Source organism: Cavia porcellus, unplaced genomic scaffold (assembly GCF_034190915.1).
Source record: "Cavia porcellus strain 051 isolate PalLab524CR breed Dunkin Hartley unplaced genomic scaffold, mCavPor4.1 scaffold_133, whole genome shotgun sequence".
NCBI classification, from domain to species: Eukaryota; Metazoa; Chordata; class Mammalia; order Rodentia; family Caviidae; genus Cavia; species Cavia porcellus.
The window spans coordinates 299,447-313,428 of record NW_026947616.1 but is presented as its reverse complement, the minus strand read 5'-3'; the positions used below and the strand labels follow the sequence as shown (position 1 = coordinate 313,428).

The following is a 13,982-nucleotide window of genomic DNA, read 5'->3' as shown; positions in this document are numbered from 1 at the left end:
GCAGGAAGCCAGGAACATGTCAAAATGAAGAAGCAATAGGCAATCTCAGAAGTACAACCAACAGAAAATAAGTCTGGGTGATCAGTCATGGAAGACAGTGGAAGTCACACACCTGAAATCTCTGAAAGGATAGCAAATGAAGAAACAACTTTATGAGACTATAGAAGTAATCATTTTACAAATAATATATCAGGTAAATTAGAAGAAATCAAACACATAATGGAAGAATTTCTGAGAATACGTAAAGAAGATATAGATTTTAAAAAAATAGAAGCATAGGAAAATGATGAAAGCCTTGAATGGACAATATAGGAAGGAATTACAATGTAAGAAAAATATCCAAAGAGATATTCAGGAAATAAAACAGTCAATCAAAAACTAGCAAAACTTCTTAAAAGAAACTGAAGATAGACTTTCAGACCTTGAAAACAGAATTTCAGCTTGTGATAGTGAAAAAAAAAAGATGTCTTAAAAATATTGAGAAACCAGAAAATAACAAATCAACAGGTGCAAGACAACACAAAGAAAGACAATTTAAGAGTCATACCTATCAGCAAAAAAAGACCAGAGTGGACACAAATAAAATAAAAAGGCACAGAAGTAATAGTAGAAAACTTCCCAAACATGAGAAGAGTATCTTGCATGCACATAAGGAAGGTATATAGACAACAATTAGCCATAGCCAAAATAAATCCACAGACATATAACAATCGAGATCCCAGAAATTCAGCAAAATAACAGAATTTTAAAATCTGTTCAAAAGAAACAGATCACATATAAAGGAAAACCAATCAGAAACACAGCAGACTTGTCAACACAACCATCAAGAAGAGTTTGGAGTAAAGTGTTTCAAATTCCTGAAAGAAAACAACTCCCAACCCAAATTTATGTACTCTGCAAAATTATCTTTCAAAATTAATGGAGAAATAAGATACTTCCATGATGAAGAACAACTGAACAAACTTAATCATTGCAAAACCATCCCTACAAAGAGTGTTGAAGAATATTATAGGGAGAGATAAGAATGATCTTGCTTCTAGGAACAGCAGCAGAGAAGGGTTGTCAAACCAGACAGGCACTTGAACAAAGCTGAAAAGTAAAGGACCAACAGCAGGAAGATACCATGGCAGAGATGAATCAATGTGTGCTGGTTGTAATCATTAATGTAGGTGGCCTTGATTCACCAATAAAAAGAAACAAGGAAAGTGGATCAAGAAACATGATCCATCAATACACTGTATACAATAAATACATTCGAGTGGGAAGGAAATTCATAGGCTAAAAATCAAAGGATAGAAAACAATTGTTCCATGATACAGGAGACCAGAAAAAAAATAAGGGTAACTTGTTTATTAACTGCAGAACAAATATGAAAGATATGGTATTTGCATGCATACTAGGAACTGTTATTTTCATGTATAGCTGGGAAAGCTACCCAGCTATAAAGCACAACAATCTCAAGGCTCATAGGTAAATGGATGCAACTGGACATCATGATCATGGTGAAATGGTTTGGATTCATTATGTGAACATCAAGTTATCTCTCTAGCATAAAGAAATGAAGGAGTTACTTATTTCCAAAAAAGCACAATAGATATTATGAAAATGATAGGGGAAGAAAGGCCTAAAATGGGAAAGTGATATCCACTGTTAGTTTCCAATTATCTTATTTTGAATTCTTGTATCATTTTCATCATTTTGTTAATTTTGGTTTTGTTCTGTCTTCTTTTGTTAGATTTTCTTGTGTTTGATGGTATGAGGCACTGTTTAGAAGGTAACAAGATATATTAATTTCCTATTTCTTGTTTAGAAGTCCTGTAATGTTTTCATTATTTTGTTTTGATTGTTTTTATTCTGTTTTGTTTTGTTTGGTTTTATTATGTGTGATAGTATGGACAGCTGTTTGGAAGAAAACAAGAGACATTATGGTAACCATTGTTTATTTCCTATTATCTAATTTGGAAGTCTTGTTATGCTTTCATTCTTTTGCTTTGATTGATTTTCCTTTCCCAACTTGGGCATCAGGTATTCCTACTCAGGCATCAGGTAAGTGGAGGTGTTGGAAAAGACACAAGGCAGGGCAGGAGGGTCAGGTGGGCTGCAGTGTGAACTTGGGCTCAGCAGACGCCAGGACATGCATGTGCTTTTGGCCAGTGCCCTGCAGAAGGCCTGTCCCCTGGAACCTGCACCACAGCAAGCCCCAGATCATCCCAAGATACGCAGCTCTGCCACAGTCACCCACAACTGCAGGGACCCTGCCCCCACTGCCACTGTTGCTTGCCTCCAGGAAGGGTATTTATGAAAGGGCAGGTTGTGAGAGGCCACTTGGAGACACAGGGCTTCAGAGACAGGGCCAACCAGAAAAAGAAGACCCAAATCCACACATGAAGGCAGCCAGCAGTCCTAGGCTCTTAGGAGGATTGTAAGGTTTACCAAATGAAAATCTGAGATGCCTAGTTAATTGAGGATGACAGATAAACTATGCGTAGAACAAGTAGGTACTAAACTAAGCACATGCTTAAGCTAAAAAAATATTACTGCTGTTTACCTGAAATGCAAATTAACTAGACATCCAGTGCTTTCACCTAGTGAAAACATTGAAAGGCTTGGAAGAAGCAGTCCAGGGGCTCACAGGAAGAATCATTGCATGTTTTAGGTTGGAGTTTCTCCTGTAGATTTAACTTTCTAAAAAGCATTTGTTTGGCTTTTCCCTTCTCCCCAGCTCCCCACTCACTCTCTCCCTCTTTTCTTCTTGCTAGCTTTTCATTGTTATTTTAAACTTCCATAAATGCTGCCACTTTGATCTCTGTGTGTATGGCATGCAGCCAGGGCCTGGCTGTCCTCTGGGGACAGGTCAGTGCCCTGCAGCATCTGCTGCAGGGTCTGCTGCAATCACCACCACCCCTCTATGGAAGTGCTGGAACTTCCTGACTTGAAGTTAAAACCCGGCCCATCCAACACCAATGTCTCTTCCTTGCCCTGTGTCTTAGTCACTTTATGCTCATCACTGAAACAAAATACCTGATGCCCAAGTTGGGAAAGGAAAGGTTTATTTCTTACAGTTTTTGGAGGTTTCAGTCCACACTCAGTTGGCTCCAAGACAGACGGGCATGGCTGGACTGCCATTCATGGCAGCTGTTGACATCAAGCTCGAACCAGCAAGGAGAAAGACACACCTTCTTCCAGCCATTACATCACATCCTGGCTCCACCCCTATGTGGGTGGAGCACTGACACCATCAATCCAAGCACTGTACAATGAACCATCACGAATGAACAATGCAAACTCATGAGGCCTGGGGGACACAAACATAAACCATGACATTCCACCCCTGTCCCCCAGGACTCATGTACATCCTTTATACAAAAGACATTTAGTCCACCTCCAAGAGTTGCCAAAGTCCTAACAGCTTCAACATTGCTGAAAATCCCAAGTCCCAAGTCTCCTCCAAGAACTATGGCAAACTCTTAACTATAAGCCCCTGTACAAAAGAAACAAGGTTAAACATTTCTGAAATGGAAAGGCACAAGATAAACATTACCATTCCAAAAGTTACAAACAGGAGAATAGGAAGCATTCGAAACAAAGCAATTCCAACATCCAGCAGGGCAAACATTAAGTCCTAGAGTTCTACACTCAGCATCTGAAGCAATCTGGTTGCAAGTTCCAAAAGCCTTGGGTGATTCCACCCCCAGGGAACCTCTGGCAATTTCAACTCCCACAGCTTTTCTCTTAAATCTTCTTGTTGTACTCTAAGAAAGTAGCTTCATCATTTTGTGTATTATAGCAAACCTGTACCGCGGCTTACTAAATGTTTTCTTTTCTTAACTGATATGTTAAGTGACCCAATTGATATGTTGAGCAATACTCTCCCCTGTAAAGAATTGCAAGAATTTCACTTAATTGAGATGTTAATCACGGAGCGGCCCTCTACAAACAAGAAGAGTGGTGCTAAAACAAGCTAACAAGGGCTGTTAATCACGGGTAGGTGCCTCTAGTCTTCGCTAAAGAACTAAAGAAGACAAGAAGGCCCACTAATTTACACATTGTTTGAAGTAGTGTGTTTATATGCAGGGAGATTTGCCCATGAGTTTAACCTTTTTACCTAACCTTAGTTACTCTTCCCACAAGATAGATACTCGCCGTTTTCCTGTTCTGTAGCGTGCCTTATTGCCTCCCCCCCACCCACCTATCTGGGCCATAAAGAATTTGGGTTTCTGGTGACCTCTCCCCGACCTGGTGATGATCTGTCATAAAATGAGCCTGCCCCAATTTTAAGAACTGTTTAGCTTCAAAGAAATTACCGGGAAATACTGTGGCCCAAACCCCGATCGGTGCTTTCCTTTTGTTCTGTATGTATCAATGGGTTAGATATCAGATCTTTGTAAAACTTAAGTTCCAGCATCTCATAACTCGTGACCCCTTCGCACTCACTGGCGAAGACAAGCTGTCCTGGGATAATTAACTCTCCACTTTCTTCTCCAAATATTGCTGCAGACGTGCCACTCTGAGATAATGTCAGTCTGCAGGATGGGAGTAATTTGAGCAACACCAGGAACTCCCGGGACGGTCAGAGCTAAGTGGACAGCAATACAGTTTCCAGATGCGGGTCAACAGGTTTAATGGCCTTACAGGTTTCCTCCCCACTTTCCCTTACTTTTAAAAACCCCTTTCCCCAGTCTTGGGCGCGCAGTCTTTGGGTTGATCCAGGAGAGACTGTGCCGCCAGGACTGGCTCAATAAAGCCTTTGCCACTTAAGTTTTGGACTCTTGTTTCCGTGGACTTTATACCGGGGCCCACGTTATAACATTTGGGGGCTCGTCCGGGATGGAAGCAAGACTCCAGACTCATTTCCGAACATCTGAAAGTAAGTGCTCTGGAGGTTTTGTTTGGGCCGCGGTCAATTTGTAATTTTGAGGGGACGCCCTCAATTTGGGAGTGGGAACCACCCGAGGACAGAGTCAGTTGGTTTGTCGGACAAATTCTGTCCATCTGTGAATCTGCCCCGGGTGAGGAACCACTCCGTTCGGAAGGGGACGCCCTTAATTTGGGAAGTGAAGCCCCCGAGGACGGAGTCAATTGGTTTTTGCCATTTGTGACTCCGCCTGGGTGGGGAACCACTCCATTAATTAAATTTGTTAATTCCTCCAGATCCCAAAATTTGACTAATTTTTGAGCAAAGGCCATTCTGCTGCAGCTTGTCTTGTCTTGTCTCGTCTTGTGTGTCGGTCTGTGTGTTCATTTGTTCTAATTGTTCCCCTTTTTGGTCACCTAACTCTAACAGAGCCTTCTTTCTTAGGAGCTCCTTCCTGGAATTCGGAGCGGGCAAAGGTGATTCCGACCGTTTGCCTAGTCTCTGTGGCTTTTCTGTTTAACCCTAACTTTGCCTTTTAAGTTTTTTTCCAGCAAAACCAGCGACACCACCAGCTATGGGTCAGAACGAGTCCATTATGGGTCGGAACGAATCTGTTCCCAGCACTCCCCTTAGCCTTGTCATTGACCACTTTAAAGAATTCCAGAGGCGAGGTGGGAGATATGGGGAAAAGGTTCACAAAGCCAGACTAACAACCTTTGTCACACAGGAGTGGCCCCTGGGGACCCAAGGAGTCTGGCCCCCTTTTGGGTCCTTTGATATGGAGACAGCTCGAGCGGTCCGCCAGTATGTATTTGGGCCCCCCGCTCACCCCGATCAGATTGTCTATATCCAGGCTTGGATAGATATAATCTATGATGCTCCCCCTTGGATTGGGCCACCTCCGAATGGAGTCCTAGCAGCCCTCAAACCGAAATCCAAGGCTGAAGAGGAGACCTCCAAGCCCAACGCACCTCCAGTCTTACCTCCGAGCGAAGACTTCTCCGACCCGCTAGACATCCTTCCCTTACCCCCTCCCCCGTATCCTGCCCCTGAGCCACAACCTGACTCCACCTCGCCCTCCCCGCCTCGGCCCATTCAAACCCGCCGCCACGCTCGACCAGAGGGACCTCTGGAACAGGGCCACGAGGCAGCGCCACTGTGTCCTCTGCGGGAGGTCCCAGCCCCGAGTGGGGGCTCCATGTTTGTGTACACCCCCTTTTCTTTCTCTGACCTCTATAACTGGAAAAGTCAGAACCCCCCTTTCTCGAAGGACCCAGAATCTCTGATTAGCCTTATAGAGTCTGTTTTCTCCACCCACCTTCCCACTTGGGATGACTGCCAGCAGATCTTACGCATCCTTTTCACGGCTGAGGAAAGGATGCGAATCTGCGCTTTGGGGCAAAAGGGAGTCCGAGAACCGGATGGATCTCCATCCACTGATCGGCAACGAATTGAGCACTTGTTCCCCTCCTCCCGACCCGAGTGGGACCCTAACACGGATGCAGGTAAGAAGGCTCTCGATGAGTATCGCCTGAGGCTCTTAGATGCACTTCGTGCGGCTGCTAAGAAGCCCACCAACCTGTCCCGAGTGAGTGCAGTGCAGCAGTTAGCCGATGAGTCTCCAGCGGTGTTCTTAGAGCGCCTTTTAGAGACCTATAGATTATATACTCCAATCAATCCGATGGCACCCGAGAACGCACGAGCAATTAATATTGCTTTCATGTCCCAGTCGGCCCCTGATATTAGGAGAAAGTTACAAAAGCTTGAGGGATTCGAGGGAATGCCTCTCAGCCAGTTGGTCGAGGTCGCACAAAAGGTTTTCAACAATAGGGAAACCTTGCAAGAAACAACAACCAAAAGGATGACTAAAGTACTGGAATTACTTTGCGAAAAAGAAGCCAAGAGGTCAGCTAGCCCTAGGAAAAAGGAAGCTCGAGGTAAGCGACCTCCTCTAGACAAAGAGCAATGTGCGTACTGTAAGGAGATGGGACATTGGCGTAAGGATTGTCCAAAGTTAAAGCCTAAGACAGAACGAGAGACTAAGGCCCTGTTGTCTCAGAAATGAGGAGGTCAGGGCTCGCCGCCACCCCCCGAGCCCCGGATAACTCTCCAAGTGGGGGGGGCAACCGGTGGACTTCCTAGTCGATACAGGAGCTACCTATTCTGTGCTGACTCAACCATTAGGAAAACTGACCAAGCAATCTGTCAATGTGATAGGAGCTACAGGGGGCCGAAAATCGTACCCAAAGGTGACAGCTAGTCTGGCTCGACCTGGACATAGACTGGTCCAACATGATTTTCTCTGGGTCCCTGAGTGCCCGGACCCCCTTTTAGGGCGGGACCTTCTACATAAATTACAGGTGCAAATTGACTTTGTTACGAATGAACCTAGACTGAAGCTAGGGACTGATACCCCCTCAAAATCGGAGGGTATTAGAGTGTTGGCTCTTGTCCCAGAAGGAGAAAGTTACCGCCTGCTGGGAAATTTGTCTGGTGCACCCGAGTTGTCACAGACTGACTTAGAATTAGAACTGCTGAACAAATGGAAACAGGAGATTCCAGAAGTCTGGGCAGAAAACAACCCTCCAGGGCTAGCAGTCAACCAAGTCCCCCATGTGGTAGAACTCTTGCCTCAGGCACGCCCCATCTGCTTAAGGCAATACCCAATAAGCCTGCAAGCCCGGAAAGGAATTAAAGTCCACATACAGAGACTAAGAGACAATGATATTCTCATTCCTTGTGTCTCTCCCTGGAACTCGCCCTTGCTCCCAGTTCAGAAACCGGGGACGAATGACTATTGCCCTGTACAGGATCTCCGAGAGGTTAATAGACGAGTGCTGACTCTACACCCAACAGTGCCAAATCCTTACACCCTGCTCAGCCTCCTTAATCCGGAGAACACCTGGTACTCTGTCCTGGACCTGAAGGATGCCTTCTTCACCCTGCCTCTTGCTCCGGTGAGTCAACCCCTATTTGCCTTCGAGTGGACTGACCCAGATACAGGGGTAAAGGAACAGCTGACCTGGACACGTTTACCTCAGGGCTACAAAAACTCTCCCACCCTTTTTGACGAGGCGTTAGCAAGAGATCTCTTAAGATTTAGAGAGGAACACCCCGAGATAGTGCTCCTTCAATATGTAGATGATTTGTTGATAGCCTCAACGTCCCTAGAAACATGTCAAGAGGCAACTGAGGAGTTGTTAAAGACTTTGGGACGATTAGGCTATAAAGTCTCGGCTAAAAAGGCTCAACTGTGTCGCCAGGCCGTGACTTACCTGGGCTATAAATTACAAGAAGGAAAGAGGACTTTATCAAAAGAAAGAATCCAGGCCATATTACAAATCCCATCCCCAGAAACTAAGAAACAGGTGCGGGAGTTTCTGGGAGCTGTCGGATACTGCAGACTATGGATTCTAAACTTTACTGAAATCGCTCGCCCATTGTATGACTCTTTAAAGGGAGAGACTCAAAAGTCGCTCGACTGGACAGATGAGTGCGAGCAGGCTTTCCAACAGCTCAAGCGAGCTCTGACTGAGGCTCCAGCCCTGGGGCTCCCTGATGTTACTAAACCCTTCACCTTGTTCGTAGATGAACTCAGAGGCATAGCAAAAGGGGTTCTAACTCAAGATATTGGCCCTTGGAAGAGACCTATAGCCTATCTTTCTAAAAGACTCGACCCAGTGGCAGGAGGGTGGCCTCCGTGCCTGAGAATTTTGGCCGCTGTGGCAATGCTACTCAAAGAGGCTAAGAAGCTCACTTTTGGACAAAAGATTTCTGTGGTAACCTCCCACAGCCTAGAGACTCTTATTGAAACCCCCCCAGAAAAATGGCTTTCAAATGCCAGAATTCTACACTATCAGGCCTTGCTTCTAGACCCAGAATCAGTAGTTTTCAAGACCTCCTCAGCTCTAAACCCAGCCACTCTCATGCCCGACGATAACCCAGAAAACCAACAGATGCCTCTCCATGAGTGTGCTGACATTCTCGAGTTACAGCAGAACTTGCGAGCTGATCTAACCGACCAGCCTTTTAAGGACGCTTACAATTATTTCACCGACGGAAGCAGTTTCATTCAGGACGGGAGGCGAGTGGCCGGCGCAGCAGTGACCACCGAGAAAGAGGTACTCTGGGCTAAGCAGTTAGAGCCTGGCACTTCTGCCCAAAAGGCAGAGCTCATTGCTCTGACAGAGGCATTAAAGCTAGCCTCAGGAAAGAGGGTAAACATCTACACAGACAGCAGATATGCTTTTGCTACTGTACATGTACATGGAGCTATTTACCATGAACGCGGTCTCTTGACCTCGGCCGGGACTAAGATTAAAAATGCCCCACAGATCCTAGACTTGCTAGCAGCTGTCTGGCTACCTCAGCAAGTCGCTATTATTCATTGCAAGGCACACCAAGTGGGAGATGACCCCATCATCATAGGAAACAATTTGGCCGATCAGGCTGCCCGAAAAATAGCAACCACATCAGAGGGGCCTGCAGAGGAAATGACTGCCCTGATGCTAGTCCCTCAAGCCTTGTCAGAGCCTGTTTATTCGAAGACAGATTTACAGCTAGCATCTCAACTTGGAGCCAAACCCCGCACTCCAGGGGGCTGGTATCAGCTGCCCGACAAGCGAGTGCTGTTACCCGAAGCACTAGGACGAGAGCTTTTGCAGCAAGCTCATCAGGCTACTCATTTAGGAGGAACTAAACTAGCAGAATTGTTCAGAGATCGATTTTTCATTCCAAAGCTCTCCAAACTAACTGCCTCTCTGAGCTCTAGATGTCCACAGTGTTTGTTGGTCAACCCAACCAGGAAACCTCCACTGGAAACCACCCGGTATCGAGGAACCTCCCCAGGAGAACACTGGGAAGTGGACTTCACGGATATGGTAAAACCTGGCTTACAGGGACACCACTATCTCCTGGTGATGGTAGACACATTCACTGGCTGGGTAGAGGCCTTCCCCACTAAGTCTGAGTCAGCCCTGGTTATAGTTAAAAAGCTACTACATGAGATTATACCCCGATTTGGCCTCCCATTATCAATGGGGTCCGACAATGGCCTGGCTTTTATAGCCCAAGTTACTCAAAAGTTAGCCCAAGTATTAAAAATCAGTTGGAAACTCCATTGTGCCTATCGGCCACAAAGCTCGGGACAAGTAGAGCGCATGAACCGGACCATTAAGGATGCTTTGACTAAGCTGTCTTTAAAAACTGGTGACAATTGGGTGAGCCTTCTTCCCTTTGCATTGCTGAGGGCCAGATGCACCCCATATATTTCTGGGATCTCTCCCTTTGAGGCTATGTTCGGGAGACCCCCACCTATAGTTCCTAAGTTGTCAGAAGACAAATTAGCCGAAGTAACTAACCAAGATCTCATTAAGTCCTTACAGAGTCTCCAGCCTGTACTGACCTCAATTCACCGGCTGTTCAGACAAAAACATCCGAACCCCCCCTTGGGAACGCTGCCCCAAGCGTCAATTGAGCCAGGAACGTCGGTCCTGGTGCGACGACACCACCGGGATTCGCTTGAGCCGCGCTGGGAGGGACCGTTCACCGTGGTGCTCAGCACTCCCACCTCCGTCAAGGTAGCAGGAAAGACTGCGTGGATCCACCACACACAAGTCAAACCACTGGAAGCTACAGACGACGAAAAGGGTCCCCGATGGACAGTACAACGGACTGGTAACCCGTTAAAGTTAAAGTTTGTAAAGGACTCTCAGCCATAAAATTATGTCTGTACTATGGTATTTGGCTTGGTGCTCGATTATAATTGTAAACCCCGGGAATGGGGACTGGATTGTTTCAGACGAGAAAACTAAAAGGGAACTAGGGAGAGCTAAAGGCACGATAAATCAAGTCACCATTGACCTATGTATACTTTTCAATGGGATAATAATTAATGATGACAGCCCAACTGGCAGGGTAGGTGGGTCGGTCCACCGTAACCTCTGCTCGGGCCGTGGGCCTAAAGCTCTGCAAGTTATGTTCCAACTCAAGCAGGCATCCCTGTATGTATGTCCTAAAAACCAGCCTGACCCCAATTATAATGTGTACTGTGCCTCCGATCCAAAACATCAATATTGTTATTCGTGGTCATGTGTCACAGGAGGCCTAGATGGATACTATAACTCTGAAAAGTATCTCGCTGTCAAGTACATAGGAAACAAAAACTGTTATGGTGTTTATACTTGTAACCCAGTCCAGCTGACCTTTCTAAATCCAACGGATTTTAGGTGGCTGGGGCAGGGACTTACTTACGCTGTTAAAATTTATAAATCTGGACATGATCCTGGAATTAGTATCAATATCTTATACAAGCCACCTAGAAAGCCTCCTGTAGTCATTTACAGGAGAGGACGCCGCCCAGTGACAGCCCCCACTCAGAAGGCACCCATTAATTTCCCACTCAGTCGACCCCGGAGGCACACTCCGACGACTAAAGTGACTGAGGCCACATGCAATGGGAGCATTTACCACACAGACCAGCCCCAGATAAAGCTGTGTAAATGGAGGGGGGAAGGGGGCATCCCATACTGGATAGAGATTAGAGTGCCTAGCCTCGATCCAACCTCGATGCAACCTTCAACAAGGGCTACAAAAACTGGTTTGAGAAGGTCTAGACGGGCACAGACTGAGCCCAAAGCCTCCGCCCCACCTTCAATGATAGCGGAAATATTCCAACCTTTGGAAGTAGCAGCTGAGCTACTTAACAGTTCCCTTGATAGCGATTTAAAAATCCCATGCTGGCTGTGTATGTCCCCAGAGCCCCCCTTCTATGAGGGCTACATCACAGTCACTGATAAACTAGCCTCTGATCCCTCTAGATGCAAAATGCTCCTTCCCCAATCGCTATGGAAAGGCACCAGTTTAGAGGGGATAACTGGTACCTGCATATATCATTTTAGCCACACAGCCCCTGAGTATTGCGACCTTTCTCACTCTTATCGCATCACAGGAGCTGGTGACGCTACTCCCCTAATAGCCCCGGCCAGCCATTGGTGGGCTTGTACTTCAGGATGGTTCCCTTGTATGATTTCAAAAAAGTTTGTTGTTGACCAGGATGAGGTGTGTGTACTAACCCAGGTTCTGCCTAGAATCTACTGGCACTCCGAGGAAAAAGGAAACTGGGTTCTCATCCCAGCCAGTCACCAGATCAATAAGAAAAGTCCAGCCCTCCCTATTATGGCTGGGATCAGTGTATTCTCAGCCCTCGGGATGAGTGCTGCGTCCATGGGAGTTAGCATACACCAATACAATATGCTATCCCAACAGGTAGATGAAAAAATAAAAAGAGTCCAAAATGCTATTGAGGCCTTAGAGAGTTCAATGGACTCATTAGCTAAAGTAGCTCTCCAAAATCGCAGAGGACTAGACCTCTTGCTAGCTGAAAAAGGAGGACTGTGCTTGGCCCTGGGAGAGCAATGCTGCTTGTACGCCAATAAGTCCGGGGTAGTTAGACAAAACTTAGCGGAACTCCAAAGAGGCATACAAGAAAGAGAGAGACTAAGACGAGGGGCTCTAGGGTGGGCAGAGCAAATGTTCTCCTTCCCACCGTGGATAACCAACATAATAGCGACCATAGCCGGTCCTATCATTGTGATTCTAGTGCTAGCTACTTTGGGCTCCTGCATAGTAAATAGGCTGACTGCATATGTCAAGCGTCAGGTACAAAGTATAAAATTAATGATGGTCAGGCAACAAGCGTATGAGCTTGTCCCCAGCAGACCTTAAGTACGGCCAAGGATTTGGCCCAGAAGTCACAACATCAGAGGGGAATGTTGTACTCTAAGAAAGTAGCTTCATCATTTTGTGTATTATAGCAAACCTGTACCGCGGCTTACTAAATGTTTTCTTTTCTTAACTGATATGTTAAGTGACCCAATTGATATGTTGAGCAATACTCTCCCCTGTAAAGAATTGCAAGAATTTCACTTAATTGAGATGTTAATCACGGAGCGGCCCTCTACAAACAAGAAGAGTGGTGCTAAAACAAGCTAACAAGGGCTGTTAATCATGGGTAGGCGCCTCTAGTCTTCGCTAAAGAACTAAAGAAGACAAGAAGGCCCACTAATTTACACATTGTTTGAAGTAGTGTGTTTATATGCAGGGAGATTTGCCCATGAGTTTAACCTTTTTACCTAACCTTAGTTACTCTTCCCACAAGATAGATACTCGCCGTTTTCCTGTTCTGTAGCGTGCCTTATTGCCTCCCCCCCACCCACCTATCTGGGCCATAAAGAATTTGGGTTTCTGGTGACCTCTCCCCGACCTGGTGATGATCTGTCATAAAATGAGCCTGCCCCAATTTTAAGAACTGTTTAGCTTCAAAGAAATTACCGGGAAATACTGTGGCCCAAACCCCGATCGGTGCTTTCCTTTTGTTCTGTATGTATCAATGGGTTAGATATCAGATCTTTGTAAAACTTAAGTTCCAGCATCTCATAACTCGTGACCCCTTCGCACTCACTGGCGAAGACAAGCTGTCCTGGGATAATTAACTCTCCACTTTCTTCTCCAAATATTGCTGCAGACGTGCCACTCTGAGATAATGTCAGTCTGCAGGATGGGAGTAATTTGAGCAACACCAGGAACTCCCGGGACGGTCAGAGCTAAGTGGACAGCAATACAGTTTCCAGATGCGGGTCAACAGGTTTAATGGCCTTACAGGTTTCCTCCCCACTTTCCCTTACTTTTAAAAACCCCTTTCCCCAGTCTTGGGCGCGCAGTCTTTGGGTTGATCCAGGAGAGACTGTGCCGCCAGGACTGGCTCAATAAAGCCTTTGCCACTTAAGTTTTGGACTCTTGTTTCCGTGGACTTTATACCGGGGCCCACGTTATAACACTTCTCTGCTCGCCTTTTGCAGCTTCCCTTGGATCATCCACATTCCTGGCTTTTCTAAACTTCTGGGGTCTCTACTGCGCCTTCGACTTCACCTTTACATCTTCACCAACTGCCCTCTCAGGGGCACACTGCTTGGCCTCCCAGGCCCTTTACAATCGAGGTGGAAGCTGTCTTACCCTCAGAATTCATGCATTTTCCTTGCACCTAAAATCAGCACCTTGTGGATGCCACCAAGGTTTGCTGCTAGCTCAAGCAGTAGCTTGGCTTTTCTCTCTCTTGGCTGTAGGGGTC

The 13,982-nt window shown here is 46.1% G+C and overlaps 1 protein-coding gene across 1 annotated transcript; it reads left to right on the top strand.

Annotated features, from left to right (window-relative positions):
- Positions 1 to 7,373: 7,373 nt before the first annotated feature.
- Positions 7,374 to 11,603, top strand: LOC134475134 (uncharacterized). Its single transcript, XM_063244522.1, has 2 exons — positions 7,374 to 9,735; positions 10,231 to 11,603. The coding sequence occupies exons 1-2, from the start codon at positions 8,584 to 8,586 to the stop codon at positions 10,573 to 10,575; spliced, it is 1,497 nt and encodes a 498-aa protein (XP_063100592.1). The 5' UTR covers positions 7,374 to 8,583; the 3' UTR covers positions 10,576 to 11,603.
- The last annotated feature ends 2,379 nt before the right edge of the window (positions 11,604 to 13,982 follow it).